We start from the raw sequence: 23,018 nt of genomic DNA, 5'->3' as shown, positions 1-23,018 counted from the left end.
TGTGTACTGACCTTGAGAGAGGACCACTGGCACCTGTAGCCTGCTGAGAAAGGAAGGTACACCAGGTGTGTGCACTCTTGTCTATGATGCATGTAACGCCAGCAAGACCTTCGCTGAAACAGGTTCCTGAAAGGAAAAAGGTAAAACAAATAGGAAGGCGATAGGTGACATATTACCCTCAATTTTTATTTGAAGACCAAAACCAATGGAAATGATTAGAAAACAATACATAAAATTATGTTTACACCTCATGTCTTCTGAAATCTCACAACAAATGGAGCCATGTTAACTGCAGTATGCCTAATTCCCTGGCTTTTAGCACATTTCTAGTGCAGGACAGTTGACTCCCCTCAGGTAGGCACCCAGGAAAATAAAAAGCCCCTGAAAGGCATGTTCTGGGTGTGGAACGAGTTTTTCGGAATGACCTGATCACACCTGTTATTTGCACTCCCCAGCACCCACACTCACCCATGTCCTCTGCCCACAAAATTGCTTCAATACGTCTCATCATTCTGTATATCTGATTGCTACCTCGAGAGTCCTGATACCCTGGCCATGATGTTCTCAAATATGTTAGTGCCCGTGAAGGAGTAAGAACTTCTCTCATCTGTATGGGGGCCAACGGGTACTGAGTATTTATCTGCCAGCCTCAGAGTCCTCAGTGAAAGGTTCACTAGCTTCTGCTCTTAGGCCCTTTTACCACCAAGCTCAGAGACAGTCCCCGGGGGCAGCAGACCTTGAGTCATGGCCCTTGTTCATCTTTCTCCCTACCTCCTGTCAACGACTTTCACAATCTGCACCCAGTGCAACTGGAAGTGTGGAAGTGTCTGAATCCTGACACAGATAAAGGGGTACCTGGATGGCTCAGTGATTGAGTGTTGCCTTCGGCTCAGGTTGTGTTCCAGGTTCCTGGAATCGAGTTCTGCATCGGGCTCCCCATGGGGAGCCTGCTTTTCCCTCTGCCTATGTCTCTGCCTCTGTCTCTGTGTCTCTCAAGAATAAATAAATAAAATCTTTAAAATAAATAAATAAACACAGATAAAACTGCAAAGTCCCTGCCATATGGCCTTGGATGCCAACCTGGGAGGTGTGGATTCCACCCAGAGACCATGTGCTCCTGTCTCCCCACCCCCTTCCACCACCATTTCCCCCATCACCTAGTTTGGGGAAGGCAATAATTTAGTTTGACTCATCAATAAGAAAATTTCCTTATGGGTCAGGGTATAACTGCTTCTTACTGGTAATCTGTACTTTTCTGGGAGGCTGCAAGAGAGAAACAAACTAAAAATCCTTCATGTGACACAGTGCAGTGACTCTGACAAACTGTTTGGCAGTTCCTCAAATGGCTAACTGTAGAATTACCCATGATCGTACAGCCTGGCAATTCCACTCCTAGGTACATATACCCAAGGGAAAGGAAAACACGTTCTCACAAACTTGCATTTGAATTTTCATAACAGCATTATTCATAATAGTCAAAAAGTAGATTTGTTAATTGATGAATTGTCCTAATAAATAAGGTATATCTGTACAGTGGAATATTACTCAGCAGTATAAATAAGTATAATACTCACTACATTTATTCCAAATAAATAAAGCGGTGATATGCACTACAACATAGATGAACCTTGAAAACATTATGCTAAATGAAAGAAGTCAATCACCAAATGTCTATTAACATGAAATGCTCAGAGAAGGCAAAGCTATAGAGATAGACAGTAGATAGTGGTTGCCTAGAGCTGGGGTGAATGGCAGGATCATAGGTGAAAGCAAAGGAGCATGGACTTTTCTTTTGAGGGTAATGAAAATCTTCTAAAATTAACTGTGATTATGATTGCACAGCTCTGGTGAATTGCTGAAAGCTATGGAATCAGACCTGCTAAGTGGGTAAACTGAACAGTATATGGATTATATTTCAAGGTAACTATTTAAAAATTCATAACAGCCAAAAAGTAGATTCACTGACTAATGAATTGACTCTTGTTCCAAAAATATAAAAGAAAGCAAGTTCTTCTATTGCCTTCTCTTTTTAACCTCTAGGTTTGTTTTCACTGTATAGTATCTTTCTGGTTACTAGCATTTTAAATACTGTTATTGCTTTTGTACTCAACAGATATGTTGGAGAACTCTTGTATCCTATTGTCTGAGTATGGGCATGAAAATCTGGTCCTATATCATTTTATCTTTAAACATTTGTACCAAACAACCATTCATGGGCAAACTGACTCCAAAGAAGAGTTTAGGGACGCCTGGGTGGCTCACCGGTTGAGCCTTTGGCTCAGGTCATGATCCCAGAGTCCCAGGATCGAGTCCCACATTGGGCTCCCTGCATGGAGCCTGCTTCTCTCTCTGCCTATGTCTCTGCCTCTCTCTGTGTGTCTCTCATGAATAAATAAATAAAATCTTTTAAAAAAAAAAGAATGAGTTCAGATGCAGAAGGAAATTTGACTCAGTGTAGAAATCTAAATCTCACACTTACAGATTTAAGAGGACTGTGAATTTCTTAATATACAGACTCTTAGTTAACCACCCTATGCAACTGTTGCAAATACTGTACTGATTCATGAGTACTTCTTGAGCCAGGAATTAGAATAAGAAGAGAAGCAAGAAGACAGGCAGCTGGTACTACTGTAGTGGAAGATAATTCACTACATCCACTGCATTCGGGCTGAGAGGAAGGCTTTGACCACATAGATAAATTAACCTTTTCCCTAATCTAACCACTTTTGTTACGCAGCTCCTCCTGCACTCCAAACCCAGGTGTGTCTCTCAAATCAGCACCCTTACAACACAGCTTGCACAATACAACTTCCTTCTCTTTGAGCAAAGAACACAGAGATACATTTTCCCTGGGCTGGATGTTCAGGGTGTGCAAGTCCTGCTCTGACAGGGTTAAGTACCAGATTCTGAGCAGCAGAGATGCCATGTGTTGTTTTGAAAATTTATGGTTTTGTGTGTGTCTGTGAGAGGTGAGACCCTCTAAAACACAGGGCCAAAGCCAGTGGCCTCTCTTCCCTGGATCTAAGAGTAATATTTATATCTTTTATAGTATCACAAGTATGTATACCATTTATAAAGGTTTGTCACTTTATTCCTACCAGGATAACCAATTGTTAAGTAAGATAACCAATCAGAATGACAGACTTGTCCAAGTTGCAGGTGACTCTCACTAGATACAACAAGAATCCCTGGACTGAAAATATCTCATGATACTCCTGTTGTTGGAAAAACCATATGCCAGTTTTGTTACACAAGAGTCTGCTTTCTGTAGTTTCAAGAATGGAGGGAGACTTTTTCCTAACTGACCATTCTTTCATTAAACCAACCCTGAGAACTATACTCCCTCAGTTTTTATGGTTACACACATCATGGCTAGAAATTTTATAAAAATATTTTTAAATCTCTCAGGATATTATTACTCCTTCAGAGCTTGAAGCACAAATACATGAATTTATCAGACAGCCATTAAACAATAATACATGGGTTACTATTCCCATTTTATAGCTGGGAAAACAAAAGTATTGCCTTAGACCTCACAGATCGAAAACATACTCCGGGGCTTGGTGTGTTGCTCTATTTAGTGTAGGGCAAAAAAGGAAATTCGGACTCAGTGATTTGACTCGTGGATAATCCCACAACTAGTAAACGGAACATGTAAAATTAATCCAGGTCTCCAGATGCAAATTGTCTCCCACAAGTAAATTTACTGAAAGAAACTACTTTTTACAGAATATTTGTAGGAAGACTTTCTGGGGCCCAGGGACTGGACATCAACGTGGTTTATGTTCCCACTCCACCTCAAAGCCTGAGGCAGACCCCATAACAGGCAGGTCCAGCTGCCACAGGAATTATGACAAGCCCAGCATCCACAAGGCCACACCAGCCCTGGTCTCACCGGGACACAGGAAAAAGCCAGAGTTGAAAAATGCCAACGAGCTGTGGGGATCCACTCTCCCTCTCCACTTTAAGAGCCAAGAGTGGAACAGGGTCCAGATGCTGTACATGGTGGGTCCAGTCATCCCAGAGAGCTTATGGCCTCAGCAGGTGTGGTGTCCACAAGCCAATGCCAACCTCTGTTGTGCTGGAAGACAGAAACTAAGTCGTGGGGTATTTTTTTCTTTTTTGTTTTGTTTTGTCTTAAATTTTTTTCTTAATTTTTATTTTTTAAAGATTATTTTTTTGATTTTTAAAGATTTTATTTATTTGACAGAGAGAAAAAAAACGAGAGGGAGAGAGACAGAGAGAGAGAGAGCACACAAGCAGGGGGAACAGGAGAAGGAGAGGGAGAAACAGGCTCCCCACTGAGCAGGGAGCCTGACTCTGGGCTCGACCCCAGGACCCTGGAATCATGACCTGAGCCAAAGGCAGACATTTAACTGACTGAGCCACCCAGGCACCGCTTATTTTTTTAATTTTTAAAAATTTGTCTTGTTTTAACTTTTGTTCTTTTTGGTTTTGTTTTATTCTCTTCATTTTTTATTTTCTGCTTTTTTCTTTTCTTTTTCTATAATTATTATTACCATTACCATTATGTTCTTCTTTCTGTAGAAAACCATTATTTATTGTTTTTTCTTCCAAGATTTTATTTAAATTCAAGTTAGTTAACATATAGTGTATTATTGGTTTCAGGAGTAGAATTTAGTGATTCATCACAGACATATAACACTCAGTGCTCATCCTAAAAAATGCCCTCCTTAATGCCCATCACCCTTCTAGCACATCCCCCATCTTCTTCCCTTCTGGCAACATTCAGTTTGTTATCTGTAGTTAAGAATCTCTTATGGTTTGCCTTCCTTTGTTTTTATCTGATTTTATTTTTCTTTCCCTTCCTCTATGTTCATCTTAAATTGTCTTTCTCTGACTGACATTTCTAAAAAGACACTATTTAAAAGAATGCCTAGCATATACAGCCACAGCTCCAGCCAGCCAACAAAAATCATCCAGCACACAATCTACACAGGGGACACCATTCTCAAGACCAGTCCTTCATGTTTAAGAGAAATATCCATTCCACCTAATCCACAGAAATAAACAGAGAAGGTCAAGCAAAATTAGGAGTCAGAGGAATATGCTACAAAAAAAGAACAAGAAAAAAATCTCAGAAAAAGAACTAGACAAAACAGAGATAAGGAACATGTCTGATAAAGAATTTTAAAAATATGGGGATCCCTGGGTGGCTCAGCGGTTTGGAGCCTGCCTTCTGCCCAGGGCCTGATCCTGGAGACCCGGGTCGAGTCCCACATTGGGCTTCCTGCATGGAGCTTGCTTCTCTCTCTGCCTGTGTCTCTGCCTCTCTCTCTCTCTGTGTCTCTCATGAATAAATAAAAAAAATCTTAAAAAAAAAAAAGAATTAAAAAAAATTTTTAAGTAGCTCTAACATGGGACTTGAACTCATGAACCTGAGATTGAGGGTCACATACTCTACTACTGATGAAGCCAGCCAGGTACCTCATCTGATGAATTAAAGTTATTATTGTGAAGATGCTCACTGGGCTGGAGAAAAGAGTGGAAGAACTCAAGGAGACCTTCAATAAAAATATTAAAAATGTTAAAAAGAACTAGTCAGAGCTAAAGATTACAAGAATTGAAATAAAAACACACCAAAGAGAATCAGCAGTAGATGAGAGGATGCAGAAGAATATATCAGCCATCTGGAAGACAGGGTAATGGAGACCACACAAGCTGAACAGCAAAATGAGAAAAGAATTTTTAAAAATGAGGATAAATGAAGAAATCTCTTTGACAACATCAAGGAAACAAATATTCACATTATAGGGGGTCTCAGAAGAAAAAAGGGAAAAAGGTGTGAAAACTTAGTTGAAGAAATAATAACAGAAAACTTCCTTAACCTAGGGAAGGAAACAGATATCCAGGTTCAAGAAGCACAGAAGTCACTAATAAAATGAACTCAAGGTCCACACTGTCATACATAATAATTAAAATGTCAAAGGTTAAAGATAAAAAGAGAATCCTATAAAAGCAGCTGGAGAGAAACAAAAAGTTACCTACAAATGATAAACTATAAGGCTATCTGCTGATTTTTCAGCCAAAATTTTGCAGGCCAGAAAGGAGTGGCATGATATATTCAAAGTGCTGAAAGTGTATTCTACCAGGCAAGTTTATCATTCAGGTTTGAAAGTGAGATAAAGATTTTCCCAGACAAACAAAAATTAAGATGTTTATCATCACTAAACCAGCCTAACAGGAAATGTTAAAGGGACTTCTTTAAGTGGAAAAGAAATGGCCATAATTAGACATAGGGAAACTATAATTAAAAGACCTAAAATATGACAACACATACATAAAATGTGGAAAAGGGAAGAGAAAGTGAAAAGGATAAAGAAAAAAAGAAAAATATTTTTCTTTTTGTTCTTCAGAATGTATTTGAACTTAAATGACAATCAAATTAATATAGATTGCTATTTACTTAGGATGTTATATATGGTAACCATAAATCCAAAACCTATGATAGACACCTAAAAAATAAAAATAAATAAAGCCAAACATAACACTATAGAAACTCATCACCCACAAAGAAAGAGAGGAAGAGAAGAAGAAAGGAATAAAGGCCACTTGAGAAGACATGGATGGACCTAGAAGGTATTATGTTAAGTGAAAGAATCAGATTCAGACCAATGCCACACAATTTCACTCATAAGTGGAAACTTCAAAAAATGAATCAAACAAATGAAAAGCAGAATCAGAACTATACATACAGAGAACTGATGGTTGCCAGACGGGAGGCCATGGTAAGTTGGGCCAAACCGGTGAAGGGAAGAGGGAGACACAGCCTCCAGTTAGGGAATGAGCAAGTCACAGGGATAAATAGCAGAGTATAAGAAATACAGTCAGTGATACTGTAATAATGACGCAACAGGACAGATGGCAGCTACACTCCTCCTGAGTGCAGCCTAATGTATATATTTTTTTTGAATCACCAAGTTGTACACCTGAAACTAATGTAATATTGTGCATCAACTACACTTAAAAAAAATTCTTGGGGTGCTGGGTGGCTCATTCAGCTGAGTGGCTGACTCTTGACTTTGGCTCAAGCTGTGATCTCAGGGTTGTAAGATCAAGCCCTGTGATGAGATCCATACTGCGTGTGGAACCTGCATCAGATTCTCTCTCTCTCTCTCTCTCTCTCTCTCTCTCTGCCCCTCTCACCCTCTCTCCCTCTAAAAGAAAAAAAAGGGTTTTAATTTTGAGAAAAAAAGTCAATTGAATATGTCATGTTTACAGAATGCCTTCAAAGTAACACCTTGATTCACATTTGATTCAATACTAGGGATATTTAGTCAAGATGACACCCCACAAAACACTAGAACATTTATATTTTGTGTTTTCTCATTCTAGGTTTTTCATTATTCTTTTCATTTTCAATAGACAAATAATTTATTTAAATAATAGTTTTCCTGTGTCTTGTACCTGCGATTAATAATTAATAATAATGATTTCATTATTTTTTTTATTTCATTATTTTTTAACAGGTTTTTTTGTTGCTGTTTTCAAAAAGAATAAACAAAATGTTCACTTGCAAGAAGAGAAAGCCCTTTCTTGGGACTTGCCCTAGATTTATCGTCAGATTCAGGGAGTGCTTTCACGTTCTCTCCAACTGTAAGTTTCAGGGTCACGTTTTTAAACGACATGCGACTTGCTCTTGCTCAGACTGAGTCATCACAGATGGCCCCCTTAAGTCTTCTTTTCCTCCTCTCAGGCTGAATCAGTTTCACTTTCCACTTCCCTTCCCTTTCACTGAGGCAATGGCTCAGAAAGGGAGAGAAAACATGAGCTGATGGCCTCCCGCAAGCCCCTTATATAGCTGCTCCAGCACTGATTTAAGGCAAACTCGGGAAATTTCAGAAGAAGGAATCTGCTTGGACCCCGCTTTTCAGTTTGGAAGAGGAGCAGTTGCAGACATGAGGTCAGTGACACAGGAATGTGTCAGCGCCCTTGATCTCGGATGCAGGTTGTAAAGGCAGCTCTGGGTGCAGGCAGGGTCCTGTGTAGGTGGCTGCTCTTGGATGCAGCCTGCCTTTCTAAGTGGGGGCACTTCCTATGTCTGTGGGTTTGTTTTTTTTCTGGTGGACACACTCCACTCAGGCTTGTGGAGCTTCTAGCTGGGAGTCTGGACGACAGAAAGGCTTGCAGGAATGTCAGACCCACTGGAGCACAGTTTGCGGATTCAAAGTTATACCTTGTGGGGATTTACTCTTTATGGGCTTTTTGGTGGTTGTTTCCTTTGAAAGGACTAAGGGGCTTTCTTCTTGCTGTTTTGAAAAGATGTATTTCTTTTCAGCAGATATTATTAAAGATGGAATTAGTACTGCAAACTCAACTTCTGCTGAGAGGAATTTTGCTCTGAAACATTGGGTCAGTCCAAGGTGGGAACTAGAAGAAACAATTCTTACAGATGGGCATTTTCCCAGAAATCTTATAGGAAAACAAAACAAGAAGCTTAGGGTTTGTTTTTATTTCTCTGCTGAGAGCTGAAGAGCAGTAACCAATCTCTCTTCAAAACACAGTGACCTAATCTTTTTTAATACTGATGTAATCTGAGAGACTCCTAACTCTGGGAAACAAACTAGGGGTGGTGGAAGGGGAGGTGGGTGGGGGGTGGGGGTGACTGGGTGATGGGCACTGAGGGGGGCACTTGATGGGATGAGCACTGGGTGTTATTCTATATGTGGGCAAATTGAACGCCAATAAAAAAAAAATGCTGGTGTAATCTCTAGTGATGGAATGCAGGTCAGTGGTTGCCTGGATTGGAGAGGGGGTTGGGGCTGGCTAGGAAGGTACACTGGGGAATCTTTGGGGATGATGAAAAGTCTATAAGGAGATGGGAAGGACAGGAGCTGAGAGAGCCCCAAGGGAAAGCATGCTCAGATCCCTTTGGCACAATCCCATCAAAAGGGCTGGGCCCCCCCCAGAATAGTTACTGGAGGTCCAGGTCCCTCTTTTGTTTCTCCTGTGAAAAGGCTAAAGCTGTGGGTTTTCCTGTGGTAGCTGTGGTTCTTTCAAAAGCATGCTTAGTTCTCTGCAAATGTGCTAAACACTAAGTCAGCACTGCAAAACTCCAGTTCATAATGAGGTTGCTTTTGCCCAGGAACTTGCTCTTTCAGAACTGAGAAATATGTTAAAGGGAAGGAAGAAATACCACCCAAAAACGTGCCACTTTGGCTTGTCAGTTATTTTGAGCCAAAGGCAATCGAGACCCAGCAGACTCCTGGAAAACTTTTACCACTCCCTTAACTGCCTGAAAGAATTTAGATGTGGGGCCTCCCCCAAAAGGCAGCTGTTATCAGAAATAACTTTTTATCTGAGAGACTTGCTTGCACAGCAGGACAAAGGTAGATTATCAACCATCTGCACTGGTTTTCCTGGGAATCCCTCCTCATTGCTTTGAATTTCCAGACCCCCATTCAGTCAGCTGAAGATGAAACCTGAGCCTCACCTACCTGCCTGCCTCTGGGTCTTATACTTTAATGGGGCTCCTACACATACGAAATGGATTTTTTTCTTTCCTGCTCATCTGTCATGTCAATTTAACTATTAAGACTAGTCAAAGAACCTATAGCAGTAGAAAACAATTTTTCTGGACTGGTAGTGTCTACCTTAGGCATCCTCTTACTGATCTGACATCATCCACAGGTATCCCAAATGGTAGCAGATGGCCTGTATCCCAACAGATCTGAGTCCTCTGATAGAATGCAAATTAGCAGGCCCTGCATTCTGAAATCCAGATTGGGTAGATCAGAAACAAGGCCTAGAAAAAAAAATACATATTTAAAGAGGACCACAGGTACCTTACCTACACATTAAATGTTCCCTCCATTGTTTGTATGTAAATATGAGTGAAGGACATCCAAAGTGAGTGGAGATGGGGTGGCATGGGAAATGATGAGGAAGCAGAAGTCAAGCTGAGAAGAAAGCAGAGCAGACACCCAGCACCCCCCCCCCCCCCAGGTGGGATTTGGGTGACTTTCCTCAGGCACTCCTGGCTGCCCTAAAGCTAAGGAAAGTAAAAAACAAATAGTTGACTTATAGAGATCACAATCCTACAAGACATGAATCTCCCTCAGTTTACCAATGTCTTAGTAATTCATGAGAACAAAGCATTTTTATCAATAACCTAGCTTTCAAAAAGAAATGTAGATAAAATTAAATGTCCTTATAACCTGCAGCCCATTGATGGATGCTTGAAGCTGTTAGAGTGTCCTGTTCCTCCAGGAAGCTCTCAGCTATCTTAATGTTAATGACTTGCTAGAAGGGAAAACAACCCTAACTTGACTATGGCAAGGCTCCGATATCCTGTAAGATATGAAAATCTTTTTGAAACTTCCTTTATCTTTACCTTCCCCCAACCCCAAAGTCTATAATCAGGCACCCACAACCCCAGGGCAGCTTTTCCTGCCCATGGGTCCTGTCCGCCCCCCGCGCCCCCCCCCCCCCCCCCCCGGGGCTTGAATAAAACCGAAGACTTTTTTTTCTTTTTCTTTTTTTTTTGCACCGAAGACTCAAGAATTCTTTTTGGTCCTTGGCTCTGAACCTCACCCCATCAAACCTCACCTATATCCCAAAACTACATCATTTGGTTCCCTGACTAGGAATCGAATCTGCATTACGAAACTATATCAGAAGAACTTTGATACAAAGTAAGACTTGCCCATTTAGGGGCTGTATTAAGATGAGAAACTGGCCACTGGCAATCTCTGCCAAAAAGGGAAGTCTTCCTGGAGCCTTACTGCTCACTCAGTGTGGTGTGAGCCAAATCATCCAAAGACCTGGTACAAATGCAGACCTGGATCCAGTAGGGGTGGGATGCTGCCTTTTTAACAACCCCCTACAGATCCAGGTCTGCATTTGTACAAGGTCTTTGGGTGACTTGGCCCCTGTGCACGTCAAAGCACTGCTCTGGAGAGTTCTTTGGCTCACTTTCTGAAGTGATGGGCTCCCTGGGTTGTGCCTGTTCTGACCAACTCATTGGGCATGAGGTCTGCCTGTCCCTGCACAAGGTCAACAGGAGCATAACTAGAGCATCCCTTGGTATAAGCTGCCTCAGTAATTCCCTGGAACTCCTATTCTTATCATATGAGATAAGAACCTCTTTCCAAAGATTTCAAGATTCTACTCAAGTAACGGCTTTGACTAGGCCCTGGAAGAAGTGGCATCTACGCTGGGGTCTGTGGGTAATGCCAACAGGCTGTCACCACCCAGGGAGGTGAGTGGGAGAAGCACAGAGTATCCGTGGGTTAAATCTAGGTATTTCCTAAGGACTGGCACTGCTGGTTTTATCTGCTTTGGCCAGCAAAACCTCATGGCTGCAGCTGGAGGCCATGAGAAGTCTCTTCCTGGGCCAGAGGGACTCCCACCTCCCAGGGCTTTTCTAGACACAGAATCTCCAGATAGGAAGGGCATTCAACTCTCCATGTTTCACCTGAATTTAGACATTCTCTTTATCAAGTTTCTGCAACAGTCATCCTACCTGCTTGCTTTTCTTCCCTTTAAATATCTGAATTTAATTATTGCTCAGTAATTTCGTGAATTTCATACATATACATACAAAGAATGTTTAGAGCAACTTTGAAAAACACATATGCGCTAAATTAGTAAGTGAGGAAGCCTTGGCAAATGGGTGTTGGTTTTAAAAAAGACAAGTGGGGGCACCTAGGTGGCTCAGTGGGTTGAGTATCTGACTTGGTTTTGGCTCAGGTCATGATCTCAGGGTTGTGGGACTGAGCCCCATGTCAGGCTCTGCACTCAGCCGGAAGTCTGCTTGAGATTCTCTCTCTCCCTCTCCCTCTGCTCCTCCTCACACATGCTCTCTCTTTCTCTAAAATAAATAAATAAATAAATAAATGTTAAAAAACAAAGAAAAGAAAAGATGCCTTATTTGACTTCAGGCTTCTTAAATTTTAAGATTTGCTTTGTGGCCTAACATAGGATCTGTCCTAGAGAATGTTCCATGTGCACTTCAGAGGACTATGTATTTTGCTGCTGTTGGATGGAGTGTTCTGTGAATATCTAAGTTCATTTGGTCTATAGTGTTGTTTAAGTCCCATGTTTCTTTATTCATTTTCTGTCTGGAGAATCTATCCACTGTTGGAAAGGGATGTGACAGTCCCCTGCTGTTACTGTATTGCTATCTATCCCCCTGCAGGTCTATTAATATTTGCTTTATATACTTAGGTGCGTAAACATCCTATTCTGGGACTGACTGCTTTGTCATTATACAATGACTTTCCTTCCTTCTTTGACTTGAAGTCCATTTTGTCCAATATAAGTGTAGCTACCTCTGCTTTCTTTGGTTTGCATGAAATACCTTTGCGTCCCCTCCTTTTCCGTGTGTGTGTGTGTGTGTCCCAAAAGCAGAAGGCAGCATGTGTTCTTTTATATGCATTCAACCATTCTATGTTTTTTGATTGGAGAATTTAGCTCATTTATATGTGAAGCAGTTTTGGATACTTATAGACTTATTATTGTCCTTTTGTTCATTGTTTTCTCCCCACTTGACAATCCCTTTGCTTCCTTCCAATTCCCTTACTCCCTCTGTGATTTAATGCTTTTCTGTATTAGTAGCATGCTTGTATTCTTTTCTCTTTACCTTCTTGTGTATTTAATACATATTTTTCCTTTGTGGTTACCATGATGCTTAAACAAAGCATCTTATATTTATAACAAACTATTTTAAGTATATAACTTAAGGGTTTTTTATTTTATTTATTTACTCATGAGAGACACAGAGAGGCAGAGACATAGGCTCTATGACTTAGGGAGAAGCAGACTCCCTGCAGGGAGCCCAATTGTGGAATTTGATCCCAGGACCCCAGGATCACAACCTGAGCCCAAGGAGATGCTCAACCACTGAGCCACCCAGGCGTCGCTATAACTAAAGTTTGAATGCATACCTTTTTAACCCTCCCGCCCTGACATTTGTGTTTCTGATGTCACAATCTGTATCTTTTTACGTTGTCTATATATTAACAAATTATGGTAGTTATAGTTATTTTTTAAGAACTTTATCTTTTAATCATATTGGATTTATAAGCAATTTACCTATCAAGGCAATGGCATTTTAGGGCAAATCTCCTGAATGCCAGCTCTAAGTTTCATGTTTCTTCTTCTTTTTCTTCTTTTTTTTTTAAGATTTTATTTATTTATTCATGAGAGATACAGAGAGAGAGAGAGAGAGAGAGAGAGGCACAGACACAGGGAGAGGGAGAAGCAGGCTCCATGCAGGGAGCCCGACGTGGGGATCGGGTCTCCAGGATCACACCCTGGGCTGAAGGCAGGCACTAAACTGCTGAGCTACCCAGGCTGCCCTCATGTTTCTTCTTATCAAGACATCAGGACTCCCCATCCAATATACTTTGCACCAAATTTTAGTTCGGAGGGGAGGGGTATCAGGTATTGAATATCTAATCAAATTCAAAACCTACAGAGGAAGGCTTATGATACCAATTTAATATCAGTTTTCAAAAGATTTTATAATTATGAAGCCACTTAAATAGTTGGCTATCTCCCTGAATAAACTGCCCTTTGTTACCATAAATTTCTTAGCATGGGGATCCCTGGGTGGCGCAGCGGTTTGGCGCCTGCCTTTGGCCCAGGGCGCGATCCTGGAGACCCGGGATCGAATCCCACATCAGGCTCCCAGTGCATGGAGCCTGCTTCTCCCTCTGCCTGTGTCTCTGCCTCTCTCTCTCTCTCTGTGACTATCATAAATAAATAAAAATTAAAAAAAAAATTTCTTAGCATGGCCAGCTCTAGCATTCGTAAAGTAGTGGTATGGATGGAATATCTGTAAGAGTTCAATCCACAGGGCTCTCTTATGGGTTCAGTAACATTGAGTGAGTTTTTCTGCTTGCCTTACACATCATGAGCCATTGCAATCTCCTAGAGCTTATATATGACAGGGTTAGAAAATGTTTCATCTTGGAGAGAGAATCTTTATCAGTAAGTGCTTAGAAATGTAGTCTGGTAAGATCCCTCTGGTTTACTGATATGTCAACCTGCATCACCACCATGGGGAAAAATAAGAAAGCATTATCAAACTGGCAAGGTGGTTTCTGGTTTTGTTGCAGCAAAAACATCCAAAGTCACCCGCCCTTCTGTAGGCTTACTGAGAAGCTGGATGAATACTCTCTAACACTCCTTAGAATGTTCACCTATCATTTCCAGGCACCTAACCCTACAGATACATTCTACTGATCTGAAACTCGTGTCTTCCCTCTTCTCTCTACATGCCCTAATTGGGCAATCAGCAAAGTTAACTAATCTTGAAACATGGAAATGACTTTATCAGTCCTTAATTGCATAACAGTTATAAACATATTTGTTCAGTAATCATCTTTGTAATTTGCTCTTAATATAACTTTTCTAATAATTGCTACCCTGAGTTATGATCTCTAGTCCTTCAAAACAGGGCAGCTAGAATCACCAGGTGAAGCCAAATTGGAAAGCCCTAGAATGGAGACAAAAGACAATGGCATTGTGGTTCTCTAGCCAGGGACCAAGAGAATGGAAAAGACTACCAAGACTAGAGGCCCACACATAAAAACATATCTAGATAAATAGCAACATCCCCCTCTTCCTTTGCCTTGAGTCAATTCTCTCGCCTCTGTGTCTTTGGCTTACATGAGCTTTGCCAGAGAAACACAGAAGCTAGAGCAGAGCGTTTGCATCAGTGGTGTGTGGGCTGGTGCTGATCCATAGGAAACTGCAAATAAACTCACTGGCTCCTCAGTGAGCAAAATGTATTTTGACCAGTTAAAGGACTTCCCTTCATTCTGATTATATTTTTTACTTCTTCAGTGATGATAAAAATGATTCTTTCCTTCTCTCTCTCTCTCTCTTTTTTTTTAATAGTGTTGGTGAGCATAGGTGGTTGGTGTCTTTTGGGATACATTTTCTCCCAATGTCATTGTTTTGCCAAATAAGCTGGCAGATCTATTTGGCTCATAACCTTTTTTCTGAAGTTGTGCTAGTATGTGAAATCTGAAACTAGGAACAGTAACTGGGTTTCATGATTTTTGGAGCTTCTTTCCAATCTCATGGAATCTACTGGTAAGAAAGAAGGAACACAACTCAATAAAACACCCCCCAAGCCCCAGGCAAATATTGACATGAGAACACACTTTGAGAACTCCATAATTTATTTAACTAAATAAAGCAAATGATCTCTCTTGGTGTCCTCCAACAGCAAAGCTCAAATTTGTCAATTTGTTTGTTTCTCAAAACAAATTCTTTCTGTCTGGGGATCTGGCCTGTGTCAAGGAGACAGCGTAAATCAGGCTGAAACTGAACCTCCAGCGGTCTGTGTGTGTGACTGTAGGGAGATGGTGGAGATGCTGAAGGGGAAGGCTCAGTCTCACAGTATGGTGGCAAACACCCCTGACATTTTGTTTCTCTACATGGTTCTTATTAAAAATAAAAATAAATAAAAACTAAAAAAAGATGTTATTTATTTATTTATTTGACAGAGAGAGAGAGAGTGAGTACAAGCAGAGGGAGCTGCAGGCAGCGGAAGAGGGAGAAGAAGACTCCCCACTGAGCAGGGAGCCTGACATGGGGTTGCATCCCAGGACGCCAAGATTATGACCTAATCTGAAGGCAAATGCTTAACCAAGTAAACCACCCAGGGGCCCCTCCATGGCTCCTTCTAACCAGTCTGGGAGCTCCTAGGCCAAAGGACCAGGATAACTAACTTTTATTTTTCTTAGCATCCTTCAAAACTAACCAAGTGACACAAAGGAGTGGCCCTATAGAGGGTCGCTGGATAGCTGCAACAGCCTAGCCCAGAATGTGAAGGCTGAGCAGTGACTTCTAATGGAGTGGGACAAGAGATCCCAGTTCCTCTCCCTGCTGTGCTCTCCTCCCATCCACCCCACCTTGACCTGCATGTCTGCCCACACAGTGGAAGGGACGTGCTCCATGGATTCTTGTACAGACCACAGCAATTGGTGGTGAAGCCAGGAAGCAAGAGGAAGAGTACCTCCTCTACTGTCTAGAAAAACTTTGGGAGATCCCTGGGTGGCACAGCGGTTTGGCGCCTTCCTTTGGCCCAGGGTGCGATCCTGGAGACCTGGGATCGAATCCCACATCAGGCTCCCAGTGCATGGAGCCTGCTTCTCCCTCTGCCTGTGTCTCTGCCTCCTCTCTCTCTCTGTGACTATCATAAATAAAAAAAATAAAAATAAATAAAAAAAATAAACTTTGGGGGTGGATTAGTCAGCACTCTCCTGAAAAACAGAACTAGTAGGAGATACATATATGTACATTTAAGCTGCTAGGTGATGGCAGGCCCCATCCACCAAGACTGGGGAGAGAGAACAGGCATTTGTTAAAGGCAGTTGTTCCATGTGTTTACTGGCCAAGAAGTAGACTCTTCTGACACCATAATAGAGGAAATCAGTCAGCCTACTCCAGAGTTCAGGCTTCACTAAGGCCTTTTCTTCAGCTTCTACCTGAAGGTTAAGACAGGATGGACTCTGGGATGGAGAACTCTTGGCTGTCCTGTCATCAGTTCCGCCTTGCACTAGAGCCATCAACTTTGCTCAGATCAAAAGTAGGCAGGTACACATAGTGGCCTTACAATGTTCTACCTCAACTGCTTTTTCTGTGACTTTGTATATTTGTCAATAGCAAAACCAGACTGGATCTTTAGCTTTATTCCCATTTCTTTATACAAGAGTCTTTATATAATTGGACATATTTTTTGGTTTTCCTCACAGAGAATTTTAACCCTCTTTTTATTCTTTCTACAACAATTTCTACAGATACTTAATTTTGCCTACTTTTTTCTCTACTTTCCAGTAAAATAAAGATTAAAGATTCTCCCTACTGCTGGTTTAAAATGTGTGTGTGTGTGTGTGTGTGTGTGTACACACAAAAAATGAAAAAGAGAGATTTGTTATCGGGAGTTGACTCACATGATTATGGAGGCTGAGGATCATAACCATGGTCCACTGTGCACAAGCTTTAGACCCAGGAGAGCCCGTAATGTAATTCTAGTCAGACTCCAAAGGTAGAACTAGAGGTATAATGCCATAAGCTCTAGTCCAAGTCTGAAGGCCTGAGAACCAGCAATGCCAACAGTAAAAGCTCCAGTCTAAGGAGAGAAGACCAATGTCCAGCTCACACAGCCAGATAGACAGTATTCACACTTCCTCCCTCTGAGTTCTACTCAGGCCCTCAGCAGACTGGGTGGTGCCCATCCACTCCTGGAGGGCAGTCTGCTTCCACTTGTTCTCCTGAGTCAGCTGCTAATCTCTCTTGGGGACATGGTCACAGGCACCCAGAACTCATGTTTAACTAGACATCTGGGCATCCCACAGCCTGGGCAAGCTGACCCACAAAATCAACCTGTAATTGCATCCCGGGGTGAGGTGCCTGGCAGGAGCACATCACAGTGACCATGTTTATTTTCTCCACAGTGAGGTCAACAAGAATTCTCTGGAGAAAATCCTTCCACAGCTGAAATGCCATTTCACATGGAACCTACTTAAAAAAGATGGTGTGTCACGTGATCTAGAAGATACAGTGTGCCACCAGCTTGAATTCTTAAACACTGAGTTCAAAGCTACAATGTACAACTTTTTGGCCTACATAAAACACTTAAGTGGTCACAGCGAGGCAGCCCTGCAGTGCCTAAGGCAGGCTGAGGAGCTGATCCAGCAGAAGCACTCTGATCAAGCAGAAATTAGGAATCTGGTCACCTGGGGTAACTATGCCTGGGTCTACTATCACCTGGGCAGATTTGCAGATGCTCAGATTTATGTGGACAAAGTGAGACAAGTATGTGAGAAGTTTTCAAATCCATATAGTATTCAGTGTTCTGAGCTCGACTGCGAAGAAGGGTGGACACGGCTGAAGTGTGGAGCAAAGCACAATGAAAGGGCCAAAGTGTGTTTTGAGAAGGCTCTGGAAGAGAAGCCCAACAACCCAGAATTCGCTTCTGGACTGGCCATAGCAATGTACTGTCTGGATAATAAACCACAGAAGCCAGTCTCCATCAACATTCTGAAGCAGGCCCTTGAGCTGAATCATGACAATCAGTACATCAAAGTTCTCTTGGCCCTGAAATTACAGAGGATGGATGAAGAAGCTGACGGGGAGCAGTTGGTTCTGGAGGCCTTGAAGAACGCTCCTTGCCAAACAGATGTCCTTCGTAATGCAGCCACATTTTACCAAAAAAAAGGTGACCTAGACAAAGCTATTGAATTGTTTCTAAGGGCATCAGAATCCCTTCCAAACAATGGTTACCTCTATCACCAGATTGCATGCTGCTATAGGGCAAAAGTCAAACAAATTCAGAATACAGGAAGATGTGAAGCTAGTAGGAACAGAGAAAAGATTGAAGATCTAAAGAAGTGTGCTATTGACTTTGTGATTAAAGCTATTGAGAAGGGAGTAGATCCTCTGTATGCATATGCTGATACCACTGATCTCCTGGAAACAGAACCATATTATCAGGTAGCTTGCAGTAAGGAGCTCCCCAGCACTGAGAGGCAACAACCCCACCAGCACTATCCCAATTTTCAGGGGCATCAGGGGAAGGGGAAGTCTGAAGACACCGCTACCCAACATGATTTGGAGGATTTCCCCACAAGAGCAAAATCAACAGAGGAAGGAAAGACAAAGTACTCACCGCAGAACATGGCTGGAAATCAGCTTCCACAAAATGCACCGAAGTCTTGGTATCTCCAAGGATTAAAACACAAGCTGAATGGAGAGCTACTGCAAGCAGCTGAGTGTTATGAGAAGGAGCTGGGCTATCTCTTAAGGAACAGCCCCACAGGCATAGGCAGCTTTTTCCTGCTGTCTTCTGAGCTTGAAGAAGGTGGTGAGGCAGTGGGCGAGCGCCCGTGCAATCCCATTCTCAGAGCTCCTGAGCCCTGAGCAGAAATGCAGAGGAGGGACAGGAGCACTGTCCAAGGACCCAAGACACTCCGAGATGGCTTTAGGGGACATTTGTAGAGTTGCTTCCTCATAACTGTCTCCCCCGTCAGTCTCAGCCATGCACACCCTTCTAGTCTGCAGACCTTACTACATACACAATTACCAGTGGAAACGGCTTCAGGGCTGTGTGATGCTGATTAAGTCTTAGTTTGCACTCAGGTCATCAGATATCCCCCATCTCTGCCCTGTTTACCAAGGCAAACAGCTGGCTGCCGCCTGCCAACAGCTCTCCTGGCCGCTGTCCCATTGCTATCTAGCCTTTCAGGGTGGGACCCCTGAAAGACCACCTTTTGACTAACCCTAGAATATTCTTTATGTCTTACTCTTGGCTCCAGCCTTGTGTTTATATAAATTGATTGTGATACTCTGATAAATATGTATTCTTGACAGTGATGCTACAATAAATTTTAAAATCTTGACTCAGGCTAGAAAGCAATTGTGTGGTTTGCATTGTGACTGTGAGTGATATTCATTCCTAAAATTTCTCTTTGGGACACTGTCTAGGGACAGTGGGTCATTGCTACAGCTATACCATACTATTCTCAAGATGCCCATGTTATCACCAAGGAGGATCTGGCCTGCCTTTAGCCATGGGAGCTGTGACTCTTGTTTTAGTCCAGGGGCCTTGGCTGAGCCCATGGCCCAGTCGGCAGCTACTGCTACTGAGCAGGGTTGCTATGCAACCAGAAATACCTGGGCAGTGGCCTCCCTAACAATGTGTAAGGGGCACCAGTACAAGGCTAGCTATAGAGACAAGGATCTTCACCTTCCAAAGCAAATGAAAATATTCAAGTATCCTCCCAGCTGGAGAAACCCTTAGTGCTGTCCATCATGCAGCTAAGAGGTGTACTGAGAGCCCTATTGACCTCTCCTCAACCCACAACAATGCCTGTGTTCATATGCTTTTCTACTGGTATCATCAATTGTCTATGTGCAGAGGAAGATTGTTATGTGCCAATTCCCAGACAAGACAGAGGGACTGGCATTCCCATCTCCTTTGTAAGTGGAGAGTTCAGAAACTGGACTCTTTACTCACATAGAAGGGGAATTCTGGGAAGGTGCTTTCTAAGTTACATTGGCTAAAAAAGCAGCTGACTTTGATGAGGGTGCCCCCCATCCCTGAATTATCTGCTGGCTCCAACAAGGCTGAGAGAGCAGCCAAGTGCCCAGCAGTCAATTGTTAACTCCTGGTCAGCCTTAGCCTAGAGCAGCACTATCTCTTGTATCTGGTTCCTGAGGAGTTGCTGGCCCAAACAAGGAATATTACAATGAAAACCAACACTGAAAGCATGGAAGAGCATGGAAGGGTAGTTGGGGGCAAGGTGGAGACTGTCCATAGCTACAGCTTGGGGTTAGCTGAGGATCTGCCTATCTATGTGCAAGCACACATGCTCAAGGACACAAAAATTCTAAATAGTAGTGGTAATCAGGGAGATTGGAGGTTTCCCCAAGAACCTCATCCCATCCCCAGAAATGACACACAGCTGAATCCTAAGAGGATCATGGATACCACCCAGGCTATCCCCCCATGCTCAGAGTCCCATACGGTATTGAGGCTCCTGACCTACATATCTATGCCATGATTTATTTTGCTGCCTAGATGATTTTATTGAAAAGATGCCTCTGCATCTACAATCTACCATTGTCTAAAGGGAATACCCAATCTGCACTTCCTTGTATGTAACCTTGACCTCACACAACTCTGCCTCTGGAGACCCAGAGGGGATAACATAAATTGCTAGTTTCCACAGACATCTACTCCTCCTTACTACGTGGGGCCATACCCAAACTTATCCAACTAGTAAACTGGTGGGTACTGAGAACTTCTAGACCTATGCCATTTTACCACCTAGGCTGTGGGCAGGCTTAACTGATGGCCGCACAGCATGTCCCAGCAGATTCCAGGGCTGTCCACAAAAGAGAGTATTGGAGGACCGTGTGTGCAGGTGTCAGTCTCCACAAGGGAAATCATGGGCTCCTCCCCTCAAGCTTATCAGCTCCAGGGTATCAGGAACCCTGACTCCTTGACTCACAACTGTATTCCTGAAATGAACTAGGCTTAGAAAATTTTGAGGGATATAGGAACACTTTGTCTCCATTGAGAACTATGACACTGCCATCATCACCAGCTCAGGGATTATATCTTCCAAAACAACTTATTTGAATCCTGGAAGAGGGTACTGGGAAGATAAAACAGTAAATGTCCCAAGCTATGAAGCCATAACAATAAAACAATAGCAGGTTTACATACTGGTCTCTGAACTATGTTCCAGGATCTGTGCTGAGTCCATTTTTAGCATCCAAAAACCAGTGTGGAAGGTATGAGGCTCAGAAAAGTTTGGTAACAAAAAAAAAAAAAAGAAAAAAAGAAAAGTTTGGTAACTTGTCCAAGGCCACACAGCTAGGAAGAGGTATAACTGGCAGTCAACTCCATAACTATGAAACCAAGCCATCCTGCTCCCATGGATTTGTGTACATTCTGATGTGCTATGTCCTGATTCTGTTGGCATAAGCCAGAGGTTTCAGGCTCTACTGTAAGGGCAGCTCAGATTCCTGACTTGTGGATTTCTACTAGAATCTTTTACTGTCATTTTCTCCATTTAATACAAAGTGCCCTCCTTCACATTGACTACTCTGTTTGATTTCTGAGCATTCTGGCTTTCCATGTTACTCCTCCTTCCCATTGTGTTTTGCAATCTAGTGTCAGGTTTTTAAATTCAGCCTGACACAGCTAATTCACAGGACCTTGATAGTGGTAACACTCCTCAAGCTACCTGCAAAGATATTTAGAATTATGTCCACACAGGGCTGCAACAACCCCTCTGGAACCACCAGCATTTGACACATAAGCTCCATTTTGTAAAAGTCGGGCCTGGACAGCAAGGATCTCTGAAATGCATGGGGGATAGTATCGTTGAACTTTCAGATTTTCCTCTGCAATACATTTTTTAGTCATTCTCATAGGAAATTGAGAAGGGTGGAGAGATCCACACTCAGCAAGTCTTGGCCTGTCTTTTCTTTCCTTTGTTCCACTGGATGGAGTTACCATTCCCTAATAATCTGCAATATCCTGTTCTCCAGTGAGAATTCTAGGAAGTTGGCATCAAGGATCCCTAAAACACCCCCTGGGTCTGGTGATTCAAGAAGGACTCACAGGAATAAACATATCCTACCTGTGCATTAGATTTATTACAACAAAAGCAAAAGCAGCACAAAGAGTACATGGAGTGAAGGCCAAAGAAACCCAGGCACAAATTGCCCTGAGATCTGCCCCAGCAGAATCTCACAGGTTATACTTAATTCCTCCAGCATGGAATGCAACCATACCTCAAACACTAGTTGGAGCCTCAACACTCAAGGGCTTTACGCTCAAGGGACTCGTCACACAGGCACCCTCTGCTTAGTACATATCAAAATTCCAGATGCTAGAAGGAAAGTAGATGTCAACATTAACCACATCCCACTGTTGACACAAACATTTTAGCCGAGGTAAACTCAAAGGGGTGGATAAAATTAGAGCTTACATATTACAGGGGAGGAAAAATCTTTCTCTCTCTATCCTTCTGCATTTAGGAGCTGGGCCCATAAGCCAAACTGATCAGAGCCAGGTTAATAAGAGAAAAAATAGTTTTAGTTACAAACATACATGCTAGGGTTCACAGGGAAAACGTGGCTTCCAGAGGTGCCAGATGATTGAGGCTTATAGACCATCATGCAGTGTTAGTGAGTGAGTCATTGGCAGACCTAATCCCCTTCAGTTCGTATTCAAACCTGGCAGAATGAATTTGCTGACATCATGATGTCAATGAATTTTCCTTTCTCTCTCTTTTTTTAAAATTGTATTTAATTATTTGAGCACAAGCTGGGATGGGGTGAGGATGAGCAGAAGGAGAAGCAGACTCCACTGAGTATGGAGCCTGAGATCATGATCTGAACAGAAATCAGACACTTAACTGACTGAACCACCCACGCGCCCCTCAATGAATTTTCCTAAGGCTTCATTGTCTAGTGTGGAGTCTCCTGTCTCCATGGACATGTGGAGCCCAGGGAGGCCAGAG

The 23,018-nt window shown here is 42.5% G+C and overlaps 1 protein-coding gene across 1 annotated transcript; it reads left to right on the top strand.

The window, feature by feature from the left end:
* The first annotated feature begins 7,704 nt into the window (after positions 1–7,704).
* On the top strand, positions 7,705–19,379 carry IFIT3 (interferon induced protein with tetratricopeptide repeats 3). The gene is made up of 2 exons (XM_041748880.1): positions 7,705–7,924; positions 17,436–19,379. The coding sequence occupies exons 1-2, from the start codon at positions 7,920–7,922 to the stop codon at positions 18,898–18,900; spliced, it is 1,470 nt and encodes a 489-aa protein (XP_041604814.1). The 5' UTR covers positions 7,705–7,919; the 3' UTR covers positions 18,901–19,379.
* The last annotated feature ends 3,639 nt before the right edge of the window (positions 19,380–23,018 follow it).

This window comes from Vulpes lagopus, chromosome 3 (genome assembly GCF_018345385.1).
Source record: "Vulpes lagopus strain Blue_001 chromosome 3, ASM1834538v1, whole genome shotgun sequence".
NCBI classification, from domain to species: Eukaryota; Metazoa; Chordata; class Mammalia; order Carnivora; family Canidae; genus Vulpes; species Vulpes lagopus.
Note: the sequence above shows the minus strand (reverse complement) of the source record. Positions and strands in the feature narration are given on the sequence as shown.